Below are 13,329 nucleotides of genomic sequence, written 5' to 3'. Positions count from 1 at the left end.
CGTTTAAATGTTACAGAATTGAAAAACACCATCGAGACGCAGGTGAACGAACTCAAGTCGCAGATCGAGAGTAAGTGTGTGATGCAGTGAGCAGGACGTCGCGACCCGCACTCTATTATATTAACCGAATACATGATGTAGCTGTGCTAAACCATTGTTGCAGTGTCCCACCCGATCACCCCTCGTCCCGACCGCAAACCCATTTCAGGAATCATTCGCGCTCAAATATTTGTGTAGGAAAGATTCGAATTCTAAATTATTTCGGAACCTAGTTGGCTAGTGGCGCGTTGGTGCTTGATAATGAGCAATAATATTTTTATACATTCATAAAACGTGATGAGCGACCATCGATACAACCGAGAGTGTAGGAAAAGGATCGAGCCTCGTAACGTTAGGTCAAAAAGTCATCGTACATTCCGAACGGCACGCAGCGAACTCGTACGCGGGAACGAACCTGTTTAATACGTTGACGCTTGTGATATATTGTTATTTAAGTGTAAAGTGAAAAAGTAAATTTTTAAATACAACTAGAACGGTGTAATATTTATAAAGGAAGGGAATAAAACGTAATTTAAGAAGTTAGCACGCGTGTAGTCGGCTCAATCTCCAGCTACTCATTCTCTCGGCTCCTCTTCGGAATTCGGACTTACATTAAAATAACAGTGTATTCGGTCTTATGAAAATTTGTTTTCATCCAAATTCCACTCGGCTTGTGTACCTTGTTGTAATGGCTTGCGCTCTGCTCACTCTTCGGATCTTCAACTTTTGCCTCGAAATCTTTTGCATGCGTGCTTATGCAGTGTATCGATATCGTATCAGTGTATTTGTATTTTGTTTAGATGTATATACCTTTAATCGACCTAGCCTTAATGTCCACATCGAAGATATAATAGGTACAATATTGTTACTGGCACGGCGACGACGCCGCTGTTCTTGCATGTTTAATATAAGATCGATGTTCGTTTAGAGTAATATAATGTTGTAGATTGACAAGACCTCTTGTTGTTTTACCGTTGAATCAAGTTAGCGTAGTTGACGCGATTCTTAATGTTTTATCGATGTTTTATGCTTAGGATAAAGTAACATTGTTTGAGCAAAATTTTCGAGCGATTAACGTTACGGCTTCGGTGGATATGTAAGCAGAACAGACGAAGCGCGCCCGATCGGACGGCTCTCGTCCGATCGGGCGCCGATTCGACGAGTGAGGCGGATGTTGATGATGTTACGTGCAAGGCTAATGGTTCGAATGTTTGTCTCGACATATTAAGCTGCAAATGCAAAAGATTTGTTATCGTCAAAAGCTGTGATATATAAATAAAATAAACTAAAGCTGTGCGCCGGACGCGGCCAGACCGCTCGCGTTACATAGTCACTTTAGCTTCTTGGTAACTCTCTTTCAATCTTTCACGGACTTCAGTCTCATCTATAAGATCTTCGACTTCATTCGGATTAACGATCGTCCACACTTTCTCGTAGTTTAAAATATTCTTCGTCGATAGTTCTATGATATCAGCACATCATGTATTTTCATCGTTAGTTTTAAAGTTATTTTGAAATATTATATTAAACCTTGTAGCGATCGCTTGATAGTTCGTTTATTTTATAAGCAAATTTTACCGAGATGAATAATTATATATAACAATACATAATATAAATTGCGTATTGAAATCGTATTTAACTAATCGATATACATCCTCACAGTGTAAATACGACAGATCAACAATAATTTCGGAACGTATATTTAGAACGCCGCTCTATTTTACGGATACGGTTCGACACATCACAAAATATTTTCGTAGCTTGTTTCGAGACGTTACTTTGAGCACGCCTAGCTGCCATAGTCTATAAAGATCGTCTGCGATGGGACCTTCGACGTAAGGAATTCGACCGTCCCGACTTCTCTACTCGGAAACTTCACAATCTTGTAATGTTAAGATATGACATAAACTATTCACAGTGTACGTGTGTGTTAGGCTAGGTTAATCATATACTACTATAGTTCTATATACGTGCATGGCAGTTCTAGCTAATCTGTTGTTCGTAGTAAATAAACAATAATAATGTTAAGATAATCTTGGACCTGTTTTGATATAATTTTAAACATGACCAATATTTTCTCTCATCCCCCCACCCATCACGTTCACGGCGCTCGTCTTTACCTACATAGACCTAATCCTAGATTCTATCTTCCTCTATCGTATTTCTATCTATCGTAGACTAACTTTACTCTTCGTTGTTGGCTCTCACGTAGTAAATAGTTGTTTAGATACGTTATTTTCGTACGTAGCGAGGTTTAGGCGTAACTAAACGTTTAATGTGAACCCGCTGATTGTCACTAAATTAAAAATGATGCTTGATTAGTTATCTTTGATTGTATCGTAAACGTCTGCATGGGTGCGTGTCGTAACTGGCAGTGTGTCGTGTCGTTTTCTCTTGACTAGTGTTTTCCTCTCGATATATGTATATTAAGATGCTTTTTAAATATCTTATTTGTAAGCTTTCGATGTTTGGTGTATAGTGTTACGGTTTCAACTGTAATTATAAATAATGTATGTAGTATAAACTCGTTGCTTGAATGCAAATATTTTGAAGGAATTTGGGTGATATCAAATCAATGTCACGATTCGTTCTCCCCATATTGTTGAAATTTATTGTCATTACGATGTAAGAATCGTCGAAGTGATTGTTTATTATTTTTTTTACTAACAATTATATTTATTATATGATATATATTAAATAAAAATTCAGTAGCGTTTTGAATTGATATCGTAATTATAATTTTTTTATCATGGCAACATTGTTTTCATCTCGTAATAATTGTAATGAATTTACAAAGAGGTTTATACAAGGTAGATATGTAGTTTAGTAATAATTGTAAATTATTTAATAAAAAAAAAAAACAATTTATGAATGCATTATCCAACAAAACTAGAATAATTTTAAGCTCTTTGACTGACCAATTTCAGAATTCTCGTTAATATCCGTTGATCAAAATTAATCTTATGACTATCGCATTCAGGGTATTGTAATTATTATTGTGTATTTGTATAATATCTATCCTTTCATTCTGATCTTTTAGAATCTATGACTTTTTGGCCTGCGATGGCATTCAAAATTTCATACTTAATCTTCGATTAGGTATTTATTACGCCTTAGTTAACAAATTGACTTGAATATTAGTAGAATAGCGAAACTGATAGGTCTGTTCATATGACGCAATCGTAGCTATGACATACGGGAATATGCGTGTGTGTTCGTTAAATGGTTGTGTAAATTGTGCGTTATTGGGCGACGTGTGTGCGGTATTCGAATGTGTGCGAGATCTGCGTTCGTGTGAGTGAATGAGTTTGAATGAACGAAATGAAATTTTATTTTTCAAATCATCTACTGAATATTTCGAGGCGATTAATAATATTGGAATATATATGTTACGCTTGCGTCATATCAATGGGGACGGATGTTTTTTTATTTTTAAAATTTTTATTATATTTTAGCAAATTGACACAGTTACAACTATTATATACCTACATTGTTAAACATTTATCAGATAGCGTTATATATGCACTAGGAAATAGGACACACTCGATGCGTTTGCTACTTTAATATCATATCAAATAAGGTCTCAATTTGTATGACACTAAAAAATTAAACTTCGATTTTAAAAAATTTAATTAATTTTAGTAGCAAATGCATCTTATACCTGATCCTACTACTACTGCAGACACCACAAAATGAAGGCTTTGTTTAAACTAAACAAGATAGAAATAGGATCAGGTGTGACGCAAAACCGGTACAAACGACAATCTAGAGACAACGACACACCACACCAACACGAGCTTCGACACAGACGCCAGTATTACACGTTTGTTATATTATATGTATTTAGACTTTTCCGAATTGTATAGAGATTATTTTGTATCAAAGAACTGACTTGAAGTGCCACAGACCATGTTGTTGCGCTTGTTATACATAATAATTTAAACAACATATTTTCTATATTGTGCGTTGAAGTCTTAAAAGATCGCATTCGTTTCTTTGACGTTAACACGTTACTCAGAGTACGGTCGAGGAGAATAATCGTTATCTCTTTCTATCTAGCGGTTGTCTCTTTCTCGTAGAAACTTCTAGAACAATGATTTCCTTCCTCGACGGTGCTCCGTTTCAGCGATCCGTTCGAAGAGAATTGTAATCGCCTACTATAAGTACACATTAGCGCGTTAGCTTTTAATATTAGTGACATCTAGCGTTAAAATTGCAAGTTTACCGAAAATTATTGGAAGTAACGCGTGAAGCGAAAAAAAAAATTGTAATGGCAAGATCGCGATCACTTTAAAGTGGACCGGGTCATGTTGTATTGTTATTATAAAGAAACGGTTGAAAGTTTATCCAGGATTACATTTAACTTAGAATTATGGAGGAAAACGAAAATGAGGTTATTGTTGAAAATGTTTTTAGGTAAATAAAATTCGATTGAGCTTTCTTGATACTTGTTGTTATTAATGATTTACGTTCCGTTCGCTGGCCCCGGCTGTACAGAACTGCCGTTCAACATTGGACTTTATCTCGGATGATTAACGTTCTGTTCTCACTGTTTCTGTCACTTGTGTAGTCTCGTAATGTTAGGCTTGTTTGCTAAAAATTATTTATCGTCTTACTGTTGCGAAGCATTGTTAAATTTATTTACTGGTCCTCATTAGTTATGTATAAAAGTTTAGAGGTAGCCATTTTCATATTAACTTTACTGTGAGTTTGAAAGTGGATCGTCTACCATGTTGTTAAATAATAAATAAACTACATTGTACCACCATTCATTGTTTTATTTCTCACTCGCCAAATACCTGCTACTGATCCGACTACAAGCACCACTTACATTACAATATGTTGATATTAGTATTGAATTATAATAAATAATAAAGAAAAAATATACTTACACTTCATATTAAAGATGGCGGCTAATGTAGTCGAATTACTCGACAGTAACTTTTAATTGCTTTTCTTCATACTTAAGACAAACATTCCAGCAAGTTTTCATTAATGGCATAAAGCCTTCTGGATCTACGTTAAAAATGGGTGTTCCACAAGGATCAATTTTGGGTCCCTTTCTATTTGTAGTATATATAAATGATCTTCATTTCTATGTTAAAGTTATTTGTGATATAGTGTTGTTTGCTGACAATACTTATACGATTTTTAAGGTCGACAGGAAAAAAACTGACTATGACGATGTGAATGGTGCATTATCATAGATACACGATTGGTTTACAGTAAATAATTTAGTTTTGAATGCTCAAAAAACAAAATGTGTAGTTTTTTCCTATCCAATGTTAGAAAGCAAAATTATAATATATCTTTAAACGGTATTAAATGTTGCTTCTCAATATATATTCTGTAATGTTATGTATGTACGGAAAAAATATTAATCATTTTATGAGACAATGTGATACTCATAGCATTGGTTGTACAAGAAACAAACACAAACGTGTTACTCCTGTTAGTCGACTGCATAGTCAGTAACTCCTTTGTGGGACAATGTATACGGTTCGACAACAGGATCCCAAAAAGCGTTCAAAATGCCTCTGTTGCCAAATAAAAAAAAAATTAGGAACGCTTATGTGCGAAAGACTATTATACAATTAATGAATATATGATTGAAACCACACCTTGGGAATGAAACGATCGCCTCCTGACTATTTCTATTCATATTCAATTGGGTAAATAATAAAATATCACAAAAAAACGACCCGTTGAGTTTCTTTCGCGCCTTCTTTCGTTTCGGTGCCTAGCCTTTTTGATCAGCCGCACCATTTTACCAGCGGTCTAAATGACATCTTCCGTTCAGAGAATATGGTTATTTGATTTACTGTCCTGAAGTTTAACGACTCACTCAAAACGATGAACGTTCAATTTATTAAGTATTGACTGAAGTCATTCCGGCCGCTGGTGGAACGGCACCGTTTACTAAAATGCCATTTGGCTGCAACATATATACTAATAATGTCAACCTAACATTTATAAGATTACATCGGTGTACATAAGTTTCTTTCGCTATATAGAAATATATTGTATGTGTCTGTAAATAAACAATTGAACAGGCACATAAAATAAATTAACAACGTCATTAAAAATCCAGTATGAATATTTACTATAAAAAGGGAAAGAGAAAAGGTCGCCTGGACGTAACATCTTTTCCTGTACTGTAAGCCGCGTATAAACAAAAATATATGTTAGATTTATTTGTAACAATTAAACGGTAATTTTCCATGGAGCCTGTGTGAATAGGTCCATAGACCATGATAATTCTCTAATTATTGTATTGCCAATTCTGAAGTTTATCTAACAATATTTTTAATATTTCTATATCTAATAAATAATAAAATACAAAGTATTCTTAACAGTGAACTAAAGGGGAATAAAATCTGAGTACACTAAGGTTAGTATATAAATAAAAAAGGTATAATTTATCTTTATTTACAAAATTTACACTTAAAAATATCCACAATCCATTTCAATAACTGTTGCAAGGAATTGCTGATTATACAAACATAGAAATGAAAAATACAGGTACACCTTCATCTAGTTTATACGACATCTTAAATTATTCCAATATCGTAAAAGCTGTAAATATTCTGTTAATATTTTTATTAAAATCAACTAGCAACGACAATATATCGTCAAGCGTTGATTTAAGTAGTCCAGTGTGAGATTTATCGCTTATATCTATAGTGGCACTGTCGTCCGATACTTTAGTCTTTAAAACAATTCCTTCGGCTGAATGTAAATCGTAATCGTCATTATCATCTTTATCTTGTATCTCTAACGGCAAATCGCTAATCTTTTTAAGTTTGTGAATGATCTTACTAAATCTAGAAGTTTCTTTACTGTCGTAAGATATTTCGTTCTCAGCTGTGTCATCATCGTACCTTTTTAATAATTTATTTTTTGCATTTCTTCTTTTTCTTACTATTATTTTATTTTGGCCAGACTTTAAGTCCGATTTTGGAATATTCGATTCGATTTCATTGGCATTATTCTGTGTCGATTTTGTCCCTTTTAGGTTTCTTTTCGATTTGCTTCTATAATGTCTGAGATTGTTAAGCGATGACTTCGATTTGTTCTTTATTCTTGCAATGTGATCTTTTGAAAACTTTGTCAATTTCTGTATGATATTGTGCTTGAAAGATTTATCTCCTAAAGTATTTTTTGTTTTGATATTATATCTTTTGGGTTTTCTGATTTGTTCTCCATCATCGAATGTTTCACGCCTAACCCGCACTGGATTACTATTTTTATTTAAATTAGCTTGGAATATTTTCTGTGCGTTTCGTAAATCTCTATTAATAGTATCAATGCTTTCTTGCAAAGCTTTATTTTCTTTACTAAGTTCATGACCTTCAGTTCCATCAATAAATTCTTCCAATTCATCTCGATGAGTATGCGATGAATTGTAATATTTCTTATACTCATCTTCTGAACGCTTTGTTCTGATAAAATTACTCTCTTCGTTGTCTTTTGTATCAACAGTCAAAGCTGAAGATGGTTTCTTATTATTTATTTTATATTTTTCATAGCATGCCTTCACTTTTGTATTAGCTAGAACCCAAAAGCCAAAAGAATTTGGCGGGAGGTTTAGGAGTAGCGTCTTATATGGGCGAAGACGTTTGACCACAGGGCGAATGTCTCCTTCGTAATACATAGCTCGATTATTTACTACTATATTCCTGTAAATAAAAACGAATTAATTAATTTGATGAATACACGTGTGAAAATATTTTTTTGTTTATATTAATCTGGGAAAGTTGCTATCTGAGAAATTCAAGTTTGAGATGGAATGACCAAAATAGTAAAAATATACTATCTTAATTCCTTTAGGATATCAGCTAGCATTGGGAAATTAGTAAGGCCATATTGAAGTCAACATTTAGAAGTAATTTTAATTGGTGCTGGACTTTCAGTAAATCCTAATAATAGTTCATACTCAGTTGAGTAATAATTCACATCTTAATTATTCACCAAAAAACAATAATATGTATTGGTATCTTTCAATGCGAAGATAAAAAATAAATGAGCAAGTATAATGAATGGTACAAGGGACAGTACGGTGTCAGCAGCATATGGAATGATTACACATTATAATGTTTATTTGACGTGATAGCAAGTTAATAAAATAAAGAAACGAGCGAGCCTTACAGTAGTCACTAATGATGTGTAACATAATTTAACATCTCCTATTGTTAATACAACATTGACAAGGTATTCTCTCAGAAAACGTGTTGCTGTTGCGCATCTGACGGCTAACTCTAACTGGCTTCTGATACACAATCTCGTCCATTTTCCAGTTATTATGTATAACTAGAAGAATAATGTTACACACCGGAATATACAACCAGGTTTAATGTCACATCTTATACTTTCATCACCTGAGACGTGATAGGATTCTAAAATATTTTATTTAAATTTTGCTCATTTGGCAATAGAATCCTATAAACCTACAGATGGTAACATATAAATACATGAGTAAACCCACCCGCTGTGATCGTGCCCCAATATGAACTGCATGATGTCACCGCCCTCCTCCCGGGCGGACAGGCGCACGGAGAGCCGGGCGGGCTCGCGCGCGAGGTTGGCGCCGAAGAGCGTGAGCGCGCCGGGCGCGCGGGCGCGGCGCGGTGCCGTGCAGTGCGCGAACACGGCCGCCTGCGACGCCGACATGTCCACGCCCAGCACGCGCTCGCCCACCAGGTTCTTGTACAGGAGGGCCATGTAGAAACTCTGCGGTAGCACGATAGTAGTAATATTACGCATACTTTCATACTAAATTGTTAGTATCGGTTCAAACACCAGAAATATGTTTATGTGATTACAATACAAAAATACCTGAGTATAAGAATTAATTTTAAATATTTTTGCTGTAAATTTCAGTAAAAATATATGTATTTGCATTCGGGTTGCAGTGAGTATTGACCTTCATATTCATAAGTGTACCAGGGAAACCAATTGATAGTGAACCACGTTTTGGAAACCAAATCCTAAAGGTTCCTACTTCTATAGAGTAAAAACATATCAGATACGAAAGTATTAGAGCGTTTTTATACTGTTAGAACTAAACTACGCCTCTGTATGGAACGAGATTTCTTGATCGCACTCAGCTGTTGATAACAACTTGCGTTCAGCAAACTCTGAGTTGCTTGTGATCATCCAACGCTCTTCACATCCAGCCAAAAATACACAAAACGAATAATCATGCTTAACTAGATTAATTAATCAATTGGTTAAATCGGTGAGAATCAAAATTACATTCTTACCAAAGTTGGTTCATAAAGTTCCTTCTCCATTAATTCCCTGTAATGCACTGAGAATCCGTTTCTCGCTGAGTATCCAAGGCTGGTCATCCAGTCAACTGCCCTTTCCAATTCGCTTAATACTGGACTGTGTTCGGTCAGCCAGAGGGGCGTGTCGCTACGGCTAAGCAACTTGAGCAACTTGAGCCGGTCTTTATCTGACATGCGCTCTAGTTCTTGGGATGATGAATTACTAAAATATAGTCACACTATAAAATATACTCATAAACTATAAGTTTAAATGGTTATTTTATAACTTATTTGCTAGACAAGCACCACCAAAGTCACCTTGTACAACAGTGATAAAGAAAAAAGTCGTGAGAATATGTTGGTATATGCTAAGTCTTCTACTTAACAGGTACGGAAGCCTGTACCACCAAAGAGATTTTTAGGCATTTTTACTATAGTTACTGTCAATGCTTAAGGAGGAGTTTAGGAACCAATTTAACCACGCTACTCTACTACAGATTAACAAAAATCTGCCCCAAAGTATGCGGATGAACTTTCGTTATCATATCTTTCTTTTCCAACAACATTATGTAATCAACACATGTAATGAATTATTATATAGCTAAAAACAAGTTCACGAGCAAATTGGCCTACCAATAAAATAAAAAGTCTTCTTTGCCTTTTAAGAAGAGAAAGATTATCCAAAAGCCAATAGTTATCAAATGTGCCCTTTTTGTCTTGTATAACACTGGCTTGTGCAAAGTGCTGCGTGTTATAACTTGCAAGTTATTACCTACCCATTCAACAAAATAGCATCCAGCATATCGTTTGATAATGTCACGTAATCCTTAAAGTCACTCTTGGAATCTGCCTGCAAGCAGTGCGTAACATCACCCCCCACTACTTGCCATCGGCCTGCCTTTCCCGAGGGAAAGGTCTCGATGATCACGCGGAGTGTCTCGAGATCGTTTAGGTATTCTTCGATTGATTGATTGTGACATTCTAGAAAAGTATTATTTTGACGCATTATTAAAATTACAAAACCACCATTATATAAGATATTTAGTTAATACAGACAATTTAAATATTTCATTAGTTGATGTTAGTTGTGTCGCTTGTGGTGATCAAATGTTTTTAAATTTAAATACTAACATTTAGTTACAAATTATAACTTAACTACAATAGAAATTCAATAATATTGAGGTATATTACAAAATAAGTATTCTGAACACGTTAACGGAAATAAAAGCATCCGCGACATAATTATACATTAAAATAAATATTTGAGGGTTGATGCTAATTGATTGATTATATACTATTGAAAATTTCATCCACAAAAACTCACCATAACCCAATTGCCAGAAAATGTCTCCGATGTTGGACTGATCAGCTACTGTTAGGATCTTCAGCGCGGTGTTAGGGTCCCACATGCCAGAGCTGGTTTTCTCGTCGCTGTTTAAAGCAAACACCAAATCGAAACCGGTACTTTTCGCCCAGTGGACGAATTCCTCCCATTGTTTGTTAGTTACGGCGAAGCTGGACTTTTTGGAGCGACGATCTGAATAAAAATGGCGGTGATGACGAATTGCGGCCACAGAGGCCAATCTTAAAATACAGCGTACAAGCGTGTGAATACATGTTCATTATCTTTGCACTCACTATCATAGTCAAAACTACATAGAGTACCATTGAAAATCAGCGTTTATTTTTGGAACTCAACTTGGAAGTTGAATGGTACACCTGCTTAGAACACGATTACTATCATTGCTTATCAAATTTCTTGAATTTTATTTTGTTTTTTTTTGTGTAGATTAAGTTACTACTTAATCAACAAAATTATTCTATATTTTATTTATTTTTTAATTTTTAATAATTGTACCGAGTCCTAAATAAATATTTCTTTCTTTCTTTCATATTTTTAATAGGCTCTACGTATTTTGAATGGTATGGGAGTGTGTCTTCTTCCCTGACTTCTGGATTGTTACCGAGAATATTGTCGGAAAAAGAAATTTACTGTCTTGAGCCAAGATTCGAATTTGGGAATCGATCAGAAATTAGTGCACTCAAATACGCTGTTCCAAATTAAGTAACACCATTATAAGATGTAAAAAAGTATGTGTAAATAAAAAACATCAAAGTCAAACATGGTAAGTTTGAAATTATTTATAAGTATATAAATAAGATCAACATACCGTCTTCATCCTCTCTGAACAGCTTACTTAGACTAAGTTTCTTGGGCTTGTCGAACTCGTCTATGGCTAATTGTGGTGTGGTAGTGTTCTTAAACGTCATGTGTGAAGTAGATGGACCCGCAATGCGAATGTACGCTGGAGTTAATGCTGATGCCATGCAGATGCATTCTTTCCTGTAAAGACACCTTTAGTTATAAATATTGCGAAATAGTACAAATACTGAGGAGTCCTCTCTTTTGGAAAATAAGATTTGGCGCTCATTCCACCAAGCTGCTCAATTGCAATTTGTTGGATATACATGTAGCAGACTTCGCCGAGCATGAAATGAATTATGTCCAATTAAGGACATGAAGTTCCTGTGATTGGACTCTCAATCATCGGTTAAGATTCAAGTGTTCTAACCACTGGGACTCTCGAGAATATACTTACTTATTGTATTTTTCACTTGATGAAAGCAAATACTTCGGGTCGATCGTGAAACTGAGGAAATTACTGTCGACCAAATTAATGTGTTGTTCCGTTCCGATCTTAACGTTATAAGTATCAGGTTTTATCATATAATTACTTAGAATTGTTAAAAATATTATACAAAGATTTAATCTCCTAAAATGTCGATCCATTGTTGGACGTTTTAATTTACTAAATGCATGCAAAATGCACTTTAGTTAATATTTATGTTTGGAAATGTTAAGTTGCAGTCAGTTATTTACTGTTGTTGCGAATTTCAGGTAATATAAAAACTTTCTATATTTTATTAATATTGTATTTATATCACTCGATTGTTTTGTTTTTTAAAGACCTCAAATCAAATTAAATCACAATACTCTTTAATGTACACCTGTACACACACATAAATCAGATTCAAGAAGGGTACACGAGAGGTGGTATTATCGCTGAAACAGCGATCTCTTCCAGACAATCTTTAGATAGAGGAAAGAAACAGTGGTAAAAAAGATAGGGTGTACGTAGCAGAGATAAACATAATATATAGAAACATTACAATGAAATAATAATGTCTATAATTAGATACCTTAAAGAATCAAATTAAATGTCTACCTCCGTAAGTTACTCTATTGTGATCTCAAATTATATATACATAATAAATAAAAACAACTTGATGACATTTATTTGAACAAACAAATAATTACTTAAGATTTCACAATAATAGTAAACAGAGCAATAACTACGATCGCTTTGCGTCATTGCTTTAATCACTTTGACGTTTACATTAAAGTTAGACATTGAACAAATAAATAATTGTTCTAATAAATTTGATAAGAGAATACAATACTAAGTAATTTTTATATAACATTTTTTGTCACGACTAACTTACTTTGAGTCGTCAGTAAAAATATAAATTGTCAAAACTTAAAATACATAGTACATAAATCATAATGTCTAAATTGTCAAAGTAACTGCAACACGATTACGCTGACGTTGATAATTTCGCAAATTCGCGGTCGCGACGAATTAACTTCCTATACATATATTGTTTGTTTTGAATAATAAATTACGCAATATTTATCTTTATTAAGTTCATTTGAACACGTCTCTGTATATCATACATTTGTATAAGTACATACTAGTTGTTTTTTTTTACTTCTACCGCTTTTGATTGTTATATTTTTGTTATACTTTTTGAATGTTTACAGGAATACCAAACGAGTAAATATCATTGGTACCAGTAAGTAATTATCTTCGCCTATCAAATTGCGTACACAGATAAAGAGATAGCAACGAAAAAAAATTACATAGTATTTTCCAAGGACCGATTTTTATTAATTTAAGTATCAAAAACTAACTTCATGCAGGTGGGCCAGTGATTAATTAACATAAAAAAAAATGTACAG

The 13,329-nt window shown here is 34.2% G+C and overlaps 2 protein-coding genes across 4 annotated transcripts in view; one reads left to right on the top strand and one right to left on the bottom strand.

The window, feature by feature from the left end:
- The window catches only part of LOC125073231 (complexin), a 294,844-nt gene extending 290,037 nt beyond the window's left edge, over nucleotides 1–4,807 (top strand). For all 3 annotated transcript variants that reach the window (XM_047683974.1, XM_047683975.1, XM_047683976.1), the window contains one exon: nucleotides 17–4,807. In XM_047683974.1, the coding sequence (XP_047539930.1) occupies nucleotides 17–90 (74 nt within the window). In that variant the 3' untranslated portion in view covers nucleotides 91–4,807. The remainder of the gene's footprint in view (nucleotides 1–16) is intronic.
- Nucleotides 4,808–6,425: 1,618 nt separating this feature from the next.
- On the bottom strand, nucleotides 6,426–12,109 carry LOC125073093 (heparanase). The gene is made up of 7 exons (XM_047683788.1): nucleotides 11,909–12,109; nucleotides 11,480–11,652; nucleotides 10,633–10,845; nucleotides 10,085–10,289; nucleotides 9,303–9,531; nucleotides 8,525–8,769; nucleotides 6,426–7,718 (listed from the first exon to the last, which is right to left on the bottom strand). The coding sequence occupies exons 1-7, from the start codon at nucleotides 12,097–12,099 to the stop codon at nucleotides 6,596–6,598; spliced, it is 2,379 nt and encodes a 792-aa protein (XP_047539744.1). The 5' UTR covers nucleotides 12,100–12,109; the 3' UTR covers nucleotides 6,426–6,595.
- Nucleotides 12,110–13,329: the final 1,220 nt, after the last annotated feature.

Source organism: Vanessa atalanta, chromosome 23 (assembly GCF_905147765.1).
Source record: "Vanessa atalanta chromosome 23, ilVanAtal1.2, whole genome shotgun sequence".
NCBI classification, from domain to species: domain Eukaryota; kingdom Metazoa; phylum Arthropoda; class Insecta; order Lepidoptera; family Nymphalidae; genus Vanessa; species Vanessa atalanta.
The sequence above is the reverse complement of the archived record's forward strand: the minus strand, read 5'-3'. Positions and strand labels throughout refer to the sequence as shown.

Bases quoted from the DNA above. Each gene is read 5' to 3' on its own strand.
- LOC125073093 (XM_047683788.1), bottom strand. From the start codon at position 12,099: ATGGATCGACATTTTAGGAGATTAAATCTTTGTATAATATTTTTAACA. The intron at 10,846-11,479 runs GTATGTTGATCT...ATTTTTATTCAG, and splicing joins GTTCAGAGAGGATGAAGACG to ATCGTCGCTCCAAAAAGTCC. The intron at 7,719-8,524 runs GTGGGTTTACTC...TTTTATTTACAG, and splicing joins TTGGGGCACGATCACAGCGG to GAATATAGTAGTAAATAATC.